General features: G+C 44.9%; 1 protein-coding gene across 2 annotated transcripts in view; it reads right to left on the reverse strand.

Moving 5' to 3' along the window:
• Window positions 1-3,065: 3,065 nt before the first annotated feature.
• The window catches only part of glcci1a (glucocorticoid induced 1a), a 53,252-nt gene continuing 39,951 nt past the window's right edge, over window positions 3,066-16,366 (reverse strand). For both annotated transcript variants that reach the window (XM_056298363.1, XM_056298362.1), the window contains 3 exons: window positions 15,730-15,940; window positions 5,278-5,398; window positions 3,066-5,141 (listed from right to left, as the gene is read on the reverse strand). In XM_056298363.1, coding sequence (XP_056154338.1) covers window positions 4,814-5,141; window positions 5,278-5,398; window positions 15,730-15,940 — 660 coding nt within the window. In that variant the 3' untranslated portion in view covers window positions 3,066-4,813. The remainder of the gene's footprint in view (window positions 5,142-5,277; window positions 5,399-15,729; window positions 15,941-16,366) is intronic.

The raw sequence follows: 16,366 nt of genomic DNA on the forward strand, positions 1-16,366 counted from the left end.
GCTACACTCGTTCACATCACACGGCAACTGAGACGGTTGACCCGCCGCCGCCATGGTCCATTCTGTTCCGTTCTTTACTTAACCCTGCTGTTTCGTGTTCTCATGAATGACGCAGGGTTAGTTCTCATAACCTGGTTTATTAACCAACACGACGAGGACGCAATAAGACGACATACGTGTAGCTGGCATCCAGCACTGTCGTTTCGCGGGCCCTCGCCCGGTAACCTGTATAACTGAGTGTTCCTCAGTACGGTGTCTGCAGTGGCTCAATAAACATCAGCAACGGCACAGTCGCTGATCTACACCTACAGAAGGGACGGTTAAAGCTTTACTTGCTTACTTATCACTTTATTACAGAAATCCTTAAGTCATACAGTTCAGTTACTCCTGTAACCTATTTTTCTGGACTTAGCCTGTTAGAAAAATAGGTCCTGTCCAGAAACCGGTTATTTTCTTGCTCGGTTCGGGATTCGATGCGAGTGTACTGCACCACAAGGCGACGTCACTAACCGCTCGGCTAAAGGGTCAGACACGGGTCTTATTAGTAGTTTACAGTCGTCACCCTCCCCGGAAGCGCGCCCTCGCGCTTGGTTATTCCCGCGCTCCGAAGAGACTTCTGAGGATCTGCACACTTCCGGGTCCCACCGCTGCCACCAATGTAACCGAGGGTTAGTGATGTCGCCTATACTGTATGAAACTATGAAATAACAAATACGGAGGCTCCACTTTCACACGAGGACCACTTTATTTGGATTCTTCCCCCAACAGAACTCCACAGCAACAACACTGCGTACAGCACTTCCGCTCTCTCTTCAGCCTTCAAAATAAGAGCTCAAGGCATATACTGTGGCAACAGCTTATAACAGGAACTTAAAATCACTAACAGGTTAAGTCCAGAAAAATAGGTTACACTCCCATCTCTAACCAGCGCCGTCCGCGGTCCGTGTCACACTCTAACTGCTCCCCGGAACCACAAACTAGGAATAACGATCCTATTTGTTACACAAATGACTCTGAACGTTAAAGTGCACGTTGTCGTGCCCTCCCCCCCTTTTTCTCCCCAGTTGTATCCGGACAATTACGCCACTCCCCTCTGCTGATCTGGGGAGGGCTGCAGACTACCACATGCCTCCTCTGATACGTGAGGTCGCCAGCCGCTTTTTTGCACCTGACAGTGAGGAGTTTCACCAGGGGGACGTAGCGCGTGGGAGGATCGCGCTATTCCCCCCAGTTCCCCCTCGCCCGACCGACCAGAGGAGGCGCTAGTGCAGCGACCAGGACTCATACCCACATCCGGCTTCCCACCCGCCCAGTCGTCTAGCCATCACAACTTGGCCCTTGTCAAAGTCGCTCAGATCCTTATGCTTGCCCATTTTTCCTGCTTCCAACACATCAACTTCAAAAATTGACTGTTTACTTGCTGGCTTATATATCCCACCCCTTGACAGGTGCTATTGTAACAAAAAAAGTCAAGGTTATTCACTTACCTGCCAGTGGTTTTATTGTTTTGGTTGATAGCTGTAGCTGCAGATAGCTGAACGCAGTGACCAGAGGTCATCAGCAGAACCATGGACGCTGCTAAACTCATTGGCTGACACGCTGAGAAAAAGTATCACACTCATACCAGGAGCGTAGCCAACTAAAGGATGGAAACTTGAGCTCATGAGACTGCTTTTCTCTATTTCTGTGTTGACCTGTAAACGAGGCTCACCGCAACAAAGGCAAATGAGAACCTTAGCTCTTTCATAGCTACTCGGTTGTCTAGACACGGCAAAAAAGTAAACAAACAGGGCTGGCCCATTTCATTTGTCCCCTGGTTTATCTAAATCAACTAATAAAAGCGCAGTAATAGAGGGGTGTCCGGGTAGCATAGCGGTCCGCTGCCTACCATAATGGGGATCCAGGTTCGAATCCCCGTGTTACCTCCGGCTTGGCGGGTGTCCCTACAGACACAATTGGCCTTGTCTGCGGCTGGGAAGCCAGATGTGGGTATGTGTCCTGGTCACTGCACTAGCGCCTCCTCTGGTCGGTTGGGCTGCCTGTTCAGGGGGGGGAGGGGGAACTGGGGGGAATAGCGTGATCCTCCAATGCGCTACATCCCCCTGGTGAAACTCCTCACTGTCAGGTGAAAAGAAGAGGCTGGTGACGCCACATGTATTGGATGAGGCATGCGGTAGTCTGCAGCCCTCCCTGGATCGGCAGAGGGGGTGGAGCAGCCACCCGGATGACTTGGAAGAACGGGGCAACTGGCCAGATGACATTGAGAGGAAAAAAAGGGTGAAAAAATCAAAAGAAAAACAAGTGCAGTAATAGAAATTAAAAGTTCCCATTCTTGCTTGGGGGCCCTCTGGTGGGCCTAAGCTGCCCCTTAGTTTGTTTATTCCTAGGGCCGGCTCTGGAGATGGTGTTGTGTATGGGAGCTCTTCGCAACACAGCGATGGTGAGTTTGTCACTAGCAGTTCTGAAATACATTTTTTGAAGGTGCAATTTGCTCCATTTCCCCCAAACGCTGAAACGTTAGTGATGCTCAGACTTCCTCCCTGTCTCAGCTGGACACACTCAGTATGAAGAAGTGGACAAAACAATCAATAGTTTTATTGCCATTGTGCATGAACTTTGACACTGCAGGTTACACGAGGAGTATCATGTCATAAATGAATGAAGACTCTGACCTGCCAGTGATGTGCTCTGGTCTACTGCTGGTTTTCGTTACGTTCGATGGCTTTAGCGAGAAACAGCGTGCCGACCCAGCTCCATACTCCAAACCAAAGGGATGATCGAGGATGAGTTATATGCCAGAATCAAACAGACAGCATCCAGAAGAAGAGCTTTTTTTTTTTCTTCTATTATTGCACACATCTAGTTTTCCAGTGCTGTGTAGTAGGACACTGGAGAAGCTATATCTCTTTTTAAGGTGCTGAAATGCAATAAGAAACCACAACAATGCACTGATCCTCCTTTAAAGCAACATATATACCAAAATAATAATTATATATATATATATATATATATATATATATATATATATATATATATATATATATATAAATGAATGGAGCATCATTGTAGGAATTCTCAAGAGCACACAAGATATCAAAATAAAAATATTTGATTATGTTTATCGCTTCACTTAATTGTTTGTTTCGACAAAGAAAATTGTAGATAATTTACACTGGAGTACTGCAATAATCAGCTAGCGATGCCGTAACAATGTGGTCGAGCCTACAGCGGATTTACACGGGACCGTGTGTAAGAGGTGGGTAAGTGTTCTGCTCGGGTCGTGGTGCCGCCAAGGTGCCGATCACACTCACCGACAATGACATGACAGACAGTGACGAGGAGACAGGCCAGTGTGAAACTGTGTTTTTCTTCTTCTGTGCATCGAGTGCTGCAGATGAGACTGCCACCGGTATCGACAACTATAGACCTCGAGGCAGCAAGTCTGGAAAATAACCAAATCAAACGGGCGGTGAGATATTTCGAGTATGAATTAATGAGTCTATTTATATCCGCGCTGCTAAAATTTCATGGAATGCATTTTGATGGAATCGTTACGGACCGTGTTTTTTCCCGCTTTATCTGAACATTCCCAGTTTGGACACCGCCAGAGTTGAATCAGATGCTTAGTTTATCTGTTTTGTGCACTGCTGAAGTGGCAGTACTGCAAGACTACAAGATTTCCGAACGCCCCTCCGCAGTCGCAGCTCGGGCGACCCATCTGAGCATCACAGCCTGAAACGTGTAGACCGGTACCTTCATACGGGGTCTGTCCAGTCTACACCCATGGGTGGGTGCACACGGTCACTGTGTGCCCGGGTCCTGCAGGATCCAACCTCCTGTCATTACGTTCATGCAGGGGACGCCTGCAGGTCTAGTTTAAACCTACACTCCTCTGGGTCTAGCGAGCCCCGCTCTAGTCCAGGACGTAACTCTCTATGAGCACATGGAATGTTCTGGAAGAACCCAACATAAGCAAACGATGGGACTACATGAGTGACCGACTGCTAATCGAAATTCTTCTGCTTTGTCGAGATGCAGATATTTGTATGGACATACATTCCAAATTACCTGAGTTTAGACTCCGAGTGAGATACCTGAAGCGAGGCCGGGAGCAGACGCCGCGCATCCAATTGTGGCCTGTTCTGTCTTTGTGTTTGCCAGAATGATTTTTTCCTTCCATTGCATTTTTCTGAGGGTTCAAAAAATGTGACCTGGATAGTGTAAACATAATCCTTAACAGTACAGCTGTCTTTCCTGTTAGGTACATAACACAGCAATACACAGTCTGGGATTTTTTTTTTTTAAAACAAGCATTTTTCTTTCTTTTGATAGAGATATATTTGTTTATATGTATAGAGCTTATTCATACTGTGAATGTTGAAATGGAACACAACACATAATTTAATCATAAACATACTACCAGTTTAAAATGCATGCCCCTCCCCCATCCATACTATGCTATTCTCCCCTCCTATGCCAGCATATATCAACCTCCGAAACGTCAGGCCGACCCTGCCAGGAACAGTGTGTAGAGAATATGCAGGAAAGAACATTAAGGTGGCTATTCTTTGTAGTGGCGGTGTTCGTGGTCATTGTTGTCGAGGACATTGCTGCTATGTCATGCAGAGAGAGAGACAGAGAGAGAGAGAGACAGAGAGAGAGAGAGAGAGAGAGAGAGCGTGGGGGTAGGGGGCTGTTTAGCAGAGATGGGAAGCGCTCCCTTAGCAGACCAGAGGGAGGTGTTGGTAGGTCATGTGGGGTAGACGGTGGTGGCTAGCATTAATCAAGGGGCAGAGGCCAGCTCTGCTCGGGTCTAACTGATGGCCAGGCTGTCTGTCTGTGAGGCTGCAGTCTCTGAGGTCTGGGAGGGGGATGGGGGCGTGCCAGGCTCCTCCAGGGGGTCCTCCGTGCTGGTGCTTATTGAGACCTGAGTAGGAGCACCGTAAGATGACATGGCCCCCTGGGCTGCTGAGCTGGGGCCAGCCTCCGGGTCGTCCTCCTCAGGCTCTGAGGGGGGGATGAGGTGCAGGGCGCCGGGGAGCTTGACTGGGCAGAAAGCTGAGCCTGTGGGGATGAAGTTGACCTTGTTTTTGTCTGGGCAAGAGAAGAGAGGGACAGATGCCGACGTGGACTGCCTGGAGCTGGAAAAGATAAGCGGAAGCAGAGACAATATCAGTGTGGACGGTGTTGTTCTCAGCCCATAAGGGCTGCTGCTGAGTAACGATGTGACTCCAGACAGCAGAATGTGAGCTGAAGGAAAGGCCTGGGGAGCCATACCTCATCTCTTCAAACGCTTTAATCTTCTCACAGCCCTCTGGGGGCTCACGCTTGAACATGTAGCTGTTGTTGGGTTTGGGTGAGGAGGCAAATTTGGGCAGTGGTGAGCTGCTTCCACTATCTGAAGAATAAAGAGACACAGAGGGTTAAAATCAGCTGTGTAGGTTCGAAAACACAGGCATGAAATGACAGAGCAGGCGTCTCACTTTGAGGCTGCCTCGCCAGAGGACCGAGCCGGACATGTTTGGAGGTTTTGACAGAGGACAGGGTTAAGTTCAAAGTGAACAATGTCTTGGACAATGACTCACACTCTCTGTGACGAGCCGGGGCAGCTATTGAGCACCTTCAGCCTTTGGCCCATCTCCAAAGAGTACAAAGAGGTTTGACTCAAATGTTAATTTGTTCATCTACACCAGTGGTTCTCAACCTTTTTGGGGTCCTGGACCCCCTGCGTATTTTTGATCTACCCTGAGGACCCCTCCACCTGATCTTGGGGGAGGGGGTTTGCAATTTGATAGAAACAGTAGAAACTGCATTTTAAATTGCATTATAGCATTTATTCACTCTTTGGGGCAAAAATAAGAGCTTTCAGTTGTAACTTAGATATAGTTAACAAAACAGAATTCTTATGCAGTAACTTTCAGATATATGTAACAAAACAGAATATGTATTCAGTAACTTTCAGATATATGTAACAAAACAGAATTCTTATGCAGTAACTTTCAGATATATGTAACAAAACAGAATATGTATTCAGTAACTTTCAGATATATGTAACAAAACAGAATATGTATTCAGTAACTTTCAGATAGATGTAACAACGGAATTCTTATGCAGTAACTTTTAACAATGCAAACGGGAGCGAGATCTCTTATTAAAATACAATAAATTACACTTGTGAAACAGATGTAATTAGAGAAAAAAGTCCTGTTACCCTTTATAGTTTAGGTAGATAAAGGTCTCAGTCACATTTGAGTAAAATAATCCTATTTCTATAAATGTCATAGGATCTTTTTTTTAAAGATATTTTATTTTCACGGACCCCTTGCAGTTACAACACGGACCACTAGGGGTCCGCGGACCCCCGGTTGAGAAACACTGATCTACACTGTGCATCCTGTTCTACTTCCCTGGCCTCGTCCCACCATGGGTGTGTCATCAGTCACTCATTTTTTTCTCCAGTGTATCTCCAGATATCTGCCCCGCTTGTCCAACACTGATGGTTTATGCACGATGTGTGTACAGAAATATACAGAGATATATGAAGAAATGTGTACATTTCTTCATATATCTCTGTATACTGGCTCCATATATCACCAGATCTCTCATTCCTTTATGCATGCATACGTTCTTATCTTCTGATAACAACGCCACATCTTTAAATGTTTTGTATTGTGTTACTGCAAGCCAACACTGCTCATTCTGGTCAAAAATCTGTACAGGTTAGCTACTCTTACACACACACACACACACACACACACACACACACACACACAAACACACAAGGGTGAACGCTGGCGTGACTAGCTGCCGCTGCGCTCTGGATCTTTCTGTTGGTTTTCGGTCTTATTTCTGCTCTGTCGTTGTCTCTGTTGTTGCTTTAGCCAAATCAACAGAAGGTCATTCTGCTGACAGTTTCAGAAACTTGTCTGCCGGTTTTTATCTGATAATCCTGTGTGATTTGGGCTACCATTTGTTTCATAACTGGCTGCTGGATTCCTCGCCTCCCCCGTCTGCTGTGATTCTACTCCAGGACCTACGTTTGGTATAACACAGGACAATGTGGCTCAACAGGCTGTTTATATATCATGGTGGCCCTGGATTGCCTTCTTCTGGCAGGGCTGTACTGCTATGGTTCGCGTCCACAGGTGGCGGATAGTGGACCGCTCCCTCAAATATGGGGGACAGCTGCGAAATAAGATGGCTTACGAATAAGCAGTCGCGGACCAACAGCGGCGGTTGCTACAAGGGCGCAGTGGGCCATTGGGTGGCACTGGTGGACCCATAAAAAGCTGCAAAGGCCCCATAATGGCACTGTGACAAGGCATTTGAAGGTCGCCTTTAAACAGACCTGCTCTACACTGGGCAGCAGCACCTGTAGCTGGCGGGCGAGCCAAACTGCCAGGCCAACGATAGCTGCAGGACAACAGAAGGCATGCTGGGAGCTCTAGTATCTGGTCTCCTGTACTGACTGCGGGCAGAAGGCAATGGTAAACCACTGTCTATTGTATTGCTGAAAACCCAAAATATGCTAAATGGTGGACAGTTGTTGAGCTTGTTTTTCGGCGGCCAACATCATTGCTGATGATGCCGAAAGAAGAAGAAGAAGAAGAATATGGATTACCCTATTTTACATACTCCATCCAGTAACACCGTTGCGTCGTCAATAAACAGCAGTGGAACTGCATCTTCACCGGGATATCGTTCGTAATTTTCGTCGGAAATACATTCAACCGTATATCCTGCCGGAGCTTCAATTTCGATAGCATAAAACCAATACATTCCTTCTGGTCTTCCATTCCTCGTCCCTCAAGAAAGTCCAGACACTGTTGAAAACGGTGTGCTAGTTAATCTAGCCAGGTCAGCTAACGTCAAACTCAACAAAAACAATCTCACCATCAGGTTGTTTAACATCAGCTCACGAATCAACAAGGGACCTCTACTTCATGACAGATTGAATGATTGCAAGTTTGATTTCTTGTGCTTGACTGAGATGTGACAGCAACCCATTGACTTTTTACAGCTTAATCAAGCTGTTCTTCCTGGGTTTGTGTACATTGAGCCCATTGCCATACAAAGCAATTGGCCAATTCCTATTATACTAGCCACTGTTTTTCGACCACCCAAGCCCAATAACAATTTCTTAAATGAACATTCTGTTTTTTCTAACCTTCTTATGTTCTTTGTCCCCTAATATAACACGGCTCGGTGATTATAATGTACACATGGGTAATGTCAACAATACTCTCACAAGGGATTTTACATCATGCCTGGCCAGGTTTGGATTACAGCAATATATTGATTTTCCTACGCACTCCGAAGGACACATACTTGATCTGATTTGCTGCTCAGGTGTAATGCCTCTTCATTGTAGTGCATCTGATTTGCCCATTTCTGACCACAAGTTAGTGTCTTTCAATTTTAACTTAACATTATCCAAAACAAACGTGTTACGTTCCATCTCATTCCGTAACATCAAGAATATTGACTTATCTGCTCTTTATAGTGGAATTGATAACCTCCTCAGCAAAGACAATTTATCCACCCCAGACGAACTGGTCTCTTATTACAATGGCGGACTTTATAGTCTTTTAAATGGTCTTGCTCCCTTAAAAACCAGGCTCTCAAAATCTCGTAGCTATAGGTAAGCCTCAACCAATCAGGGGAGCTCTATGTGACAGGGCAGTCCAAAGCCCAATCCCAATGTCCCCCCAAGGCCTAAGCCCTGAAGCCCTCACGGACTTAATTAACGTCACCCGGTAAGTGCTTGAGTGTGAGAGGCTGCAACAGCTCAAAATGGTAAAAAGAGGAATGGGACAGCACTTTGTGAGATATCCCGTTTACCCTGAGGACGCTAAAACACGTTTCGTAATATTGTGGGATGGGAACTTTTATTTTGTTTTTTACGGACATGAAGAAAGTATGGGGGAAGTATGAAGAAAATATGATAAAGGTATTATGGCTGGCAATTTTAATCTGCACATTGACAACCTCTCAGATTATCTTGCAACCAACTTTTTAAATATTACCAACTCTTTTAACCTTGTTCAATGGGTGTCCAGCTCTACGCATGATTATAGGGACACTCTTGAGCTTGTTTTTACCCTCACTCTGACTTTGAACTCTTACCATGTTTGATTTTGTGTCTGATCACAAATGCAGTTTTTGACACCATGCGTCAGTCTTTTGCTCAACCACAGAAGCACACAATACACTCTCACTTCTTCAATGCCTTCTCTACAGCTACTTTTTCCATCCTGTTTCTCCAATTCCTATCCGCAGCTACTTTTTCATCCTGTTTCTGTGATTCCTATATCCACCCCCCCCCCCGCCTGACTCCTCCAATTTTAATAATTTTAATGATCTTGTAACCTGGTTTAATGCTCAGTGTGCTTCTGCACTAGATACCACTGCTCCCTACACTACCAGGTCATTTTCATCAACTAACTCTTGTCCCTGGATTAACGACAACATTAATTCACTGCCATTGTTCACCCATTGCTGAAAAAACCTAATTTAGATCGCCTGTCTTTAAGTAACTACCGACCAATCTCCAAATTGTCTTTTCTATCTAAGGTTCTGGAGAGAGTAATTTCATTCGAATTGAATTCTTGTATGAACACTAATTGTGTTTTAGACAGTTTCCAGTCTGGTTTTAGAGCACTTCATAGTACTGAGACAGCTCTAGTTAAGGTCACTAATGACCTACTGCTGACTGCAGACAGAGGTGACTGGTCAATTTTAGTTATTTAGACTTAACAAACAGTTGATCACAATAATCTCTTACATCGCTTAGAGCGGTGTTTCCCAACCCAGTCCTCAAGGAACCCCTATCCTGCAGATTTTCTTTGCAACCCTGAATAGGTACCTGTTTGTAGTTATTCAACCAATCAGCAATGAATTGTGCCAGATGTTGCACACCTTGCATAATTAAGTGCTGTGAGATGATTGGTTGAGTAAGTACAAGCAGGGCTACCTATGCAGGGTTACAATGAAAATCTGCAGGATAGGGGTTCCTTGAGGACTGGGTTGGGAAACGCTGGCTTAGAGACTTAGGTTGGCATCAAGGGCGTGGCTCTTAGCTTATTACGCTCTTACCTCACCAACAGAGCTTTTTTGTTGTTCTGGGTAACTCTTCTTCCTCGATGGCTCAGTTGAGTTGTGGTGTCCCTCAAGACTCAGTTCTTGGCCCCCTTCTCTTTTCTATATACATGCTGCTCCTTGGCCAGGTCATTCAAAACCCCAATGTGCTTTACCATTTTTGTGCTGACGACACTCAGTTATACATGCCACGAAAACCCACAGATCCTAGCACCCTAGCAAATCTCACAACTTGCCTCGCTGACATTAAATCCTAGATGTCTGAAAAATGTTCTCAAATTTAATGATGATAAATCTGAGGTCATTCTGTTTGGGCCCGAAAATTCCATCAGCCCTTTGTTACTAATCTTGGTGGTCTGCAGGCTGCTAGGAATCTTGGGGTAATATTCGATGCTAACCTCGGTTTTGATAATCAAATCAAACATGTTGTTAAGTCATGTTTTCTCTAGCTCAAGCTAATCTCCAAAATTAGGTCATTTTTTTTATCAATTGCCAATCTGTAAAAAGTTGTACATGCTTTTATCTATCCTCGGCTTGACTACTGTAATGCACCTTACTCTGGTATCAGCAAGGGCTCCCTCCATGGTCTACAGCTGGTACAAAACACTGCTGCTTGGCTCATTACCAGGACAAAGAGGCATGACCATATCACTCCTGCGCTTGCCTCCCTACACTGGCTCCCTGTTATATTTCGAATTGATTTTAAAATTTCATTGCTAACTTTTATGGCTTTAAATGGTCTTGCTCCTACATACATTTCTGATTTATTGTCCTGGTATACAACCTCTTGACCATTAAGAGCCGCAAATGGAGCCTCAGTTTGTCACAAAGGGTGGTCAGGCTTTTGCTGTTAGAGCCCCCAAACTATGGAACTCTCTTCCTGTTGAACTAACTCTAACCAAGTCTCTAGCTTCTTTTGAATCTCATCTTAAAACCTCTCTTTTTATTTTATTTTTATTTATTTATACTGTTTTTATTTTTACTCCTACTTACTTGGTCTTATTCTTATTTTTGCCTTGTCTGGTTTTATTTCTTTATAAAGCAATTCGTAACATTGTTTTAGAAAAGTGTTATATAAATGAATAAAGTTATTATTCATCTGAAAAGGGAATTAAGAAGAGTGGAGTGTAGGTGGAAGAAATCCAAACTCAGGGCCTATCTCCTCCATCTGAAATAACTGCTGTCCATGGACAACCAAAACATCAAAGAGGTGAGAGTTGCCCACTTTGACCTAATTAGGGACAATAAACACAATTTGAGATTCCTGTTTAAAACCACTGACTGGTTTGTAAACCCTGACCATCCTGCTTTATCTGCCTCCTCCCCAGTAGTCTGTGATTTTTTTTATCTTCCTTTATTGACAAAATAAATAACATTCGCTCTAATTTTAACATTGCTAGTATTTCCTCTGATTCATCTGTTTACTGTCCTACTCTCTTGTCTGATTTCTCCCTGATCTCTGCACAATCTCATTGACACTGTATTCCATATGTGCCTGTCCTCTTGTCCTTTAGATGTAATCCCCAAACCACAAAATTCCTTGGAAGTCCTGCCTACTCTGGGTCCTAGTCTGCTCTCCATTATTAATCTTTCTCTCAACTCTGGCTGTGTTCCTGATGGTTTTAAGATTGTGAGTGTCAAACCTATTTAAAAAAAAAAAAACAAAAAAAACCCTGCCCTTCCCACATGCTACGTCCCCCGGTGAAACTCTTCACTGTCAGTGAAAAGAAGCGTCTGGCGACTCCACATGTATCGGAGAAGGCATGTGGTAGTCTGCAACCCTCCCCGGATCGGCAGAGGGGGTGGCGCAGCGACCGGGATGGCTCGAAAGAAGGGTAATTGGCCGGATACAAATGGGGAGAAAAAGGGAGAGAAAAAAACCCAACCTGCCCTTGAGCCAACCATACCAAATAACTACAGACCTACAGAGCAAACTACCATTCACCTCCAAAATGCTTGAAAAAATTGTTGCACAGCAGCTCCTTGCAGTCATTGAAGGACCAAATATTTTAAATAAATTCCAATCCAGCTTTTGCCATCAACATAGTACAGAAACAGCACGACTAAGAGTGACAAATGACATCCTCATGCAAGCTGACAATGGCAAATATTCTATCCTGGGCCTGCTTGACTTAACTGCTGCTATTGATACTATTGATCACTCCATCTTGGTTGAGTGTTTAAATAAGTGGGTTCGTATCTCGGGCTCTGCTCTCAGTTGGCTGTCGTCCTATCTGTCTAACAGGAAGTTTCAGATTGTCATAGACAACTTCTTGTCCTCAACTGCCCCTATAGTTTGTGGAGTTCCACAGAGTTCAATCCTTGGTCCTATACTTTTCTCAATCTGCATGTTACCTCTAGGCGATCTGGTTAGCCAGATCAATTGTATCTCTCATCGCTGCTACACTAATGACATGCAGCTGTATTTATCAGTAAAGCCAACTGATGTGGGTAACATTGGTACCCTTCATGACTGCCTGGCTGCTATTAATAATAATAATAACGGGCGGCATGTTGGCACCTCACAGCAAGAAAGTCCTGGGTTCGAGCCCCAGGGTATTCCAAACTTGGGGGTTGGCCCGGGTTGTCCTCTGTGTGGAGTTTGCATGTTCTCCCGGTGTCTGCGTGGGTTTCCTCCGCTGGCTCCGGTTTCCTCCCACAGTCCAAAGACACGTAGGTCAGGTGAATTAATCGGCCATACTAAATTGCCCCTAGGTATGAATGTGTATGGGTGTGTGTGTGTATGTTGGCCCTGTATGACAGTCTGGCGGCCTGTCCAGGGTGTCTCCCCGCCTGCCACCCAATGACTGCTGGGATAGGCTCCAGCATCCCCACGACCCTGACAGCAGGATAAGCGGTTCGGATAATGGATGGCTGGATAATAATGATATTAATAATAATACAATTCTTTATTTATACACAACAGGATAAAATAATGCACATTAAGAAATGGATGTCACTCAATTTCCTTCAGCTCGATTTCCTCAGACAAAACTGAGGTTCTCCTTATTGGTCCTAATTGGTCTCAGAAGTTAAGCCTTGGTTCAACCCTCTTGCCACCAATGTTAAACCCTCCTCAAGAAATCTGGTCGTACTCTATGACCATAATCTGAATTTTGACCTACACATAAACAAGCTTGTGCAAACCTGATTTTTCCAACTCCGGAACTTTGCAAAAATCAAATCAATGCTGTGAACCAGATCTTGAATTACTAAGCTATACCTAATTTTTTCACAACGTGACTACTGAGATGATCTTTTCTCCTGTCTCAGCCAAGCAGCCCTGTCCCGTCTGTCCCGCCTGCAATGCATGCAAAACGCTGCAGCCAGGCTGCTAACCAATACAATCTTAGCACATCACATCAAACCAACCCTTGAATCCCTTCATTGGCTCCCCAGAAATTATAGAACAGACTTCAAGATACTGCTTATAAGACCCTACATGGTCTTGCTCCTTTATACACTTCTGAACCTTTGCATCCTTACTTCTTTTCTAGGCCACTCAGATCTTCCTAGGGTCTCTTAACTATGCTCTGCAAATCCAAGGGTGACTGTGCTTTTGCTGTAAGGGCCCTGTCCCTCTGGAAAAGTCTTCCCCCCTCTGTAAGATCAGCTGAGTCTGTAAACAGGTTTAAAAAAACTTCTCAAAACCCATCTCTACCGACTTGCTTTCCCTGTAATTTTTTACTTTTCTGTATATAACTGTAGATGTATGTTGTTTTTTTCTGTATCTTGTGCAGCACTTTGTAACTTTGTTTTAAAATTGTATATATAAATAAACTCTTTTTTACTCAAGGGACCGACTGCCTGGTTTGAATGTCTTCCAAGCTCTTGCGTTAGAGTAGACGAGAGGTCATTGTCAATGAGCAATTTACTCGTTTTTGTCAAAACAGAAAAAAATAAAAGGAAATGGTTGATGAATAAACTAGGTGTGTAATATAGCATATGTTTGCATTCCTGTTTACATTTTTTTTTAAGCTTCCGGACTTCCCCTGGTAACCCCATTTTTAACGTCATAATGCTATTAACTGTGGGTAATTCTCTCAAGTAAAGTCTCCAGAAATGCGGATTTATGGAAAGATTGCATAAAGGGCTCAAAATGTCTGTGATAGACCCCTCATGCACTTGACGATTTGACAGTGGGACAGTCCAAACCCCCCACGGATTTAGCAGGAACACGCCTCAAATCCACGAGACTGTGAGTGTGGACATTGGGACTGGGTTCTACTACTTGTCAATCATTTGCTTGCACAGATTTCTGCTCTGCTTGTCATCGGTCTTCTTGTTGTCACTATATAGATCTTATGGTGGAAAGAATTAGTTGTCTTAATAAATACTTCCCCTTTCAGTACAAAAGTGCTTTAAAACATTAATGTTGTTGTAACTAAGACGCGCTGACATTTTTTTTTTACCTGCATAGATTAACAGCTGTGATAGATTTTACTACCTCACCAATAAGTAAAGCAGTGCTTCAAAACTTTGCTTGCATAGTTTATCAACAATATGATTTTTTCCAGTTACAGTGGGCAAACTCAGGCGCGTGCATGAAGCTGGTTTGGAGGGAGGGGTTAGGGGAGGGAGGTTGGGAGCAGAGCTCACCTCTCCAGCCTACCCCAGCTTTAATTTAAAAACTTTTTTTTGGGGGGGATTTCCCCCCCAATTGTCAATTGTATCCGGCCAATTACCCCACTCTTCCGAGCCATCCCGGTCGCTGCTCCACCCCCTCTGCCGATCCGGGGAGGGCTGCAGACTACCACGTCTCCTCCGATACATGTGGAGTCGCCAGCCGCTTCTTTTCACCTGACAGTGACAAGTTTTGCCAGGGGGACGTAGCGCGTGGGAGGATCACACTGTTCCCTCCAGTTCCCCTCCCCCCTGAATAGGTGCCCTGACTAACCAGAGGAGGTGCTAGTGCAGCGACCATGACACATACCCACATCTGGCTTCCCACCCGCAGACATGGCCACTGGTGTCTGTAGAGACGCCCGACCAAGCTGGAGGTAACACAGGGGTTCGAACCAGCGATCCCCATGTTGGTAGGCAACGGAATAGACCACCATGCCACCTGGATGCCCCTAATTTAAGACCATTAACAGCTCACTGGTGTGAATGTGTCGTCCCTGTGATGGCCTGGCAGCCTGTCCAGGGTGTCTCCCCGCCTGCTGCCCAATGACTGCTGGGATACACTCCAGCATCCCTGCAACCCCGGTTGGGATAAGTGGTTTGGATAATGAATGGATGGATGGATGGATGTACACATTGGTACTACCAACCTATGTGAACAGCTGGTGAAGCACATTCACACAGCCACTGATGAATATTTTGTACATTTTGCAACTATGACTATGCTTGTATGTTGTAGGACTGGGAACTGCATGCGTCTGTTGATCTGGAAATCTATAAATGCAGATGCTATAACCTCATTTATGTGTTTTAGTATCTTCAGTATGTTCTTATGGTGCATTTATTTGTTCATTTCATACAATATATTTAATATTTGCTCTTCCCATTTTTTTTTAGTTATGTCCATTTGTTGCCGCTGCAAATCTCCAAATTTTTAGCTGACCTAATATAAGCTTATCCAATCCGAATTCCAAAACAAGCAAGTTCCTCCAGCCAGTGTAGCTTTACCTTTGTCTCGGTCATACAGCAAGTCATCTGTGGAGTAGGGGCTGCCATCATGGGAGCCCGGTGGGCAGGCCGGGGAAGGGCAGGGGGACAGGCTGGAGCAGCTACTGGAGCGGCCAGGCGCTGAAGGCGTCTGGGTGTCCACACTCCGCGTGCTGCTGCTCCGCTGCTGGGGGGGGAAGGGTGCACGCCGTCCGTCTGGCACTTCCAGGGCCTACAAGGATCAAAGAATCACAACAGAGACGAGTCAGGTCTACACACGTTTCAATATCTGAACAACAAAGTGTGAGACAGCTGCGCTAAGTCCTGACTTGAACCCCATCGAGACGCTGTGGCAGGACCTTAAACGAGCAGTTCATGCTCGAAAACCCTCCAATGTTGCTAAATTACAGCAATTCTGCAAAGAAGACTGGGCCAAAATTCCTCCACAGACTGATCTCCAATTATAGGAAGTGTTTGGTTACAGTTGTTGCTGCTAAAGGGGGCACAACCAGTTATTAAGTTCTGGGGGGCAACTACTTTTTCACATGGGTGATATGGCCATTGGATAGCTTTTTTTCTTTGATAAATGAAATAATCCCTTAAACAACTGCATTTTGTGTTTACTCGGGTTTCCCTCGTCTCATGTTACATTTGGTAT

This window comes from Lampris incognitus, chromosome 18 (assembly GCF_029633865.1).
Source record: "Lampris incognitus isolate fLamInc1 chromosome 18, fLamInc1.hap2, whole genome shotgun sequence".
Classification (NCBI taxonomy): Eukaryota; Metazoa; Chordata; class Actinopteri; order Lampriformes; family Lampridae; genus Lampris; species Lampris incognitus.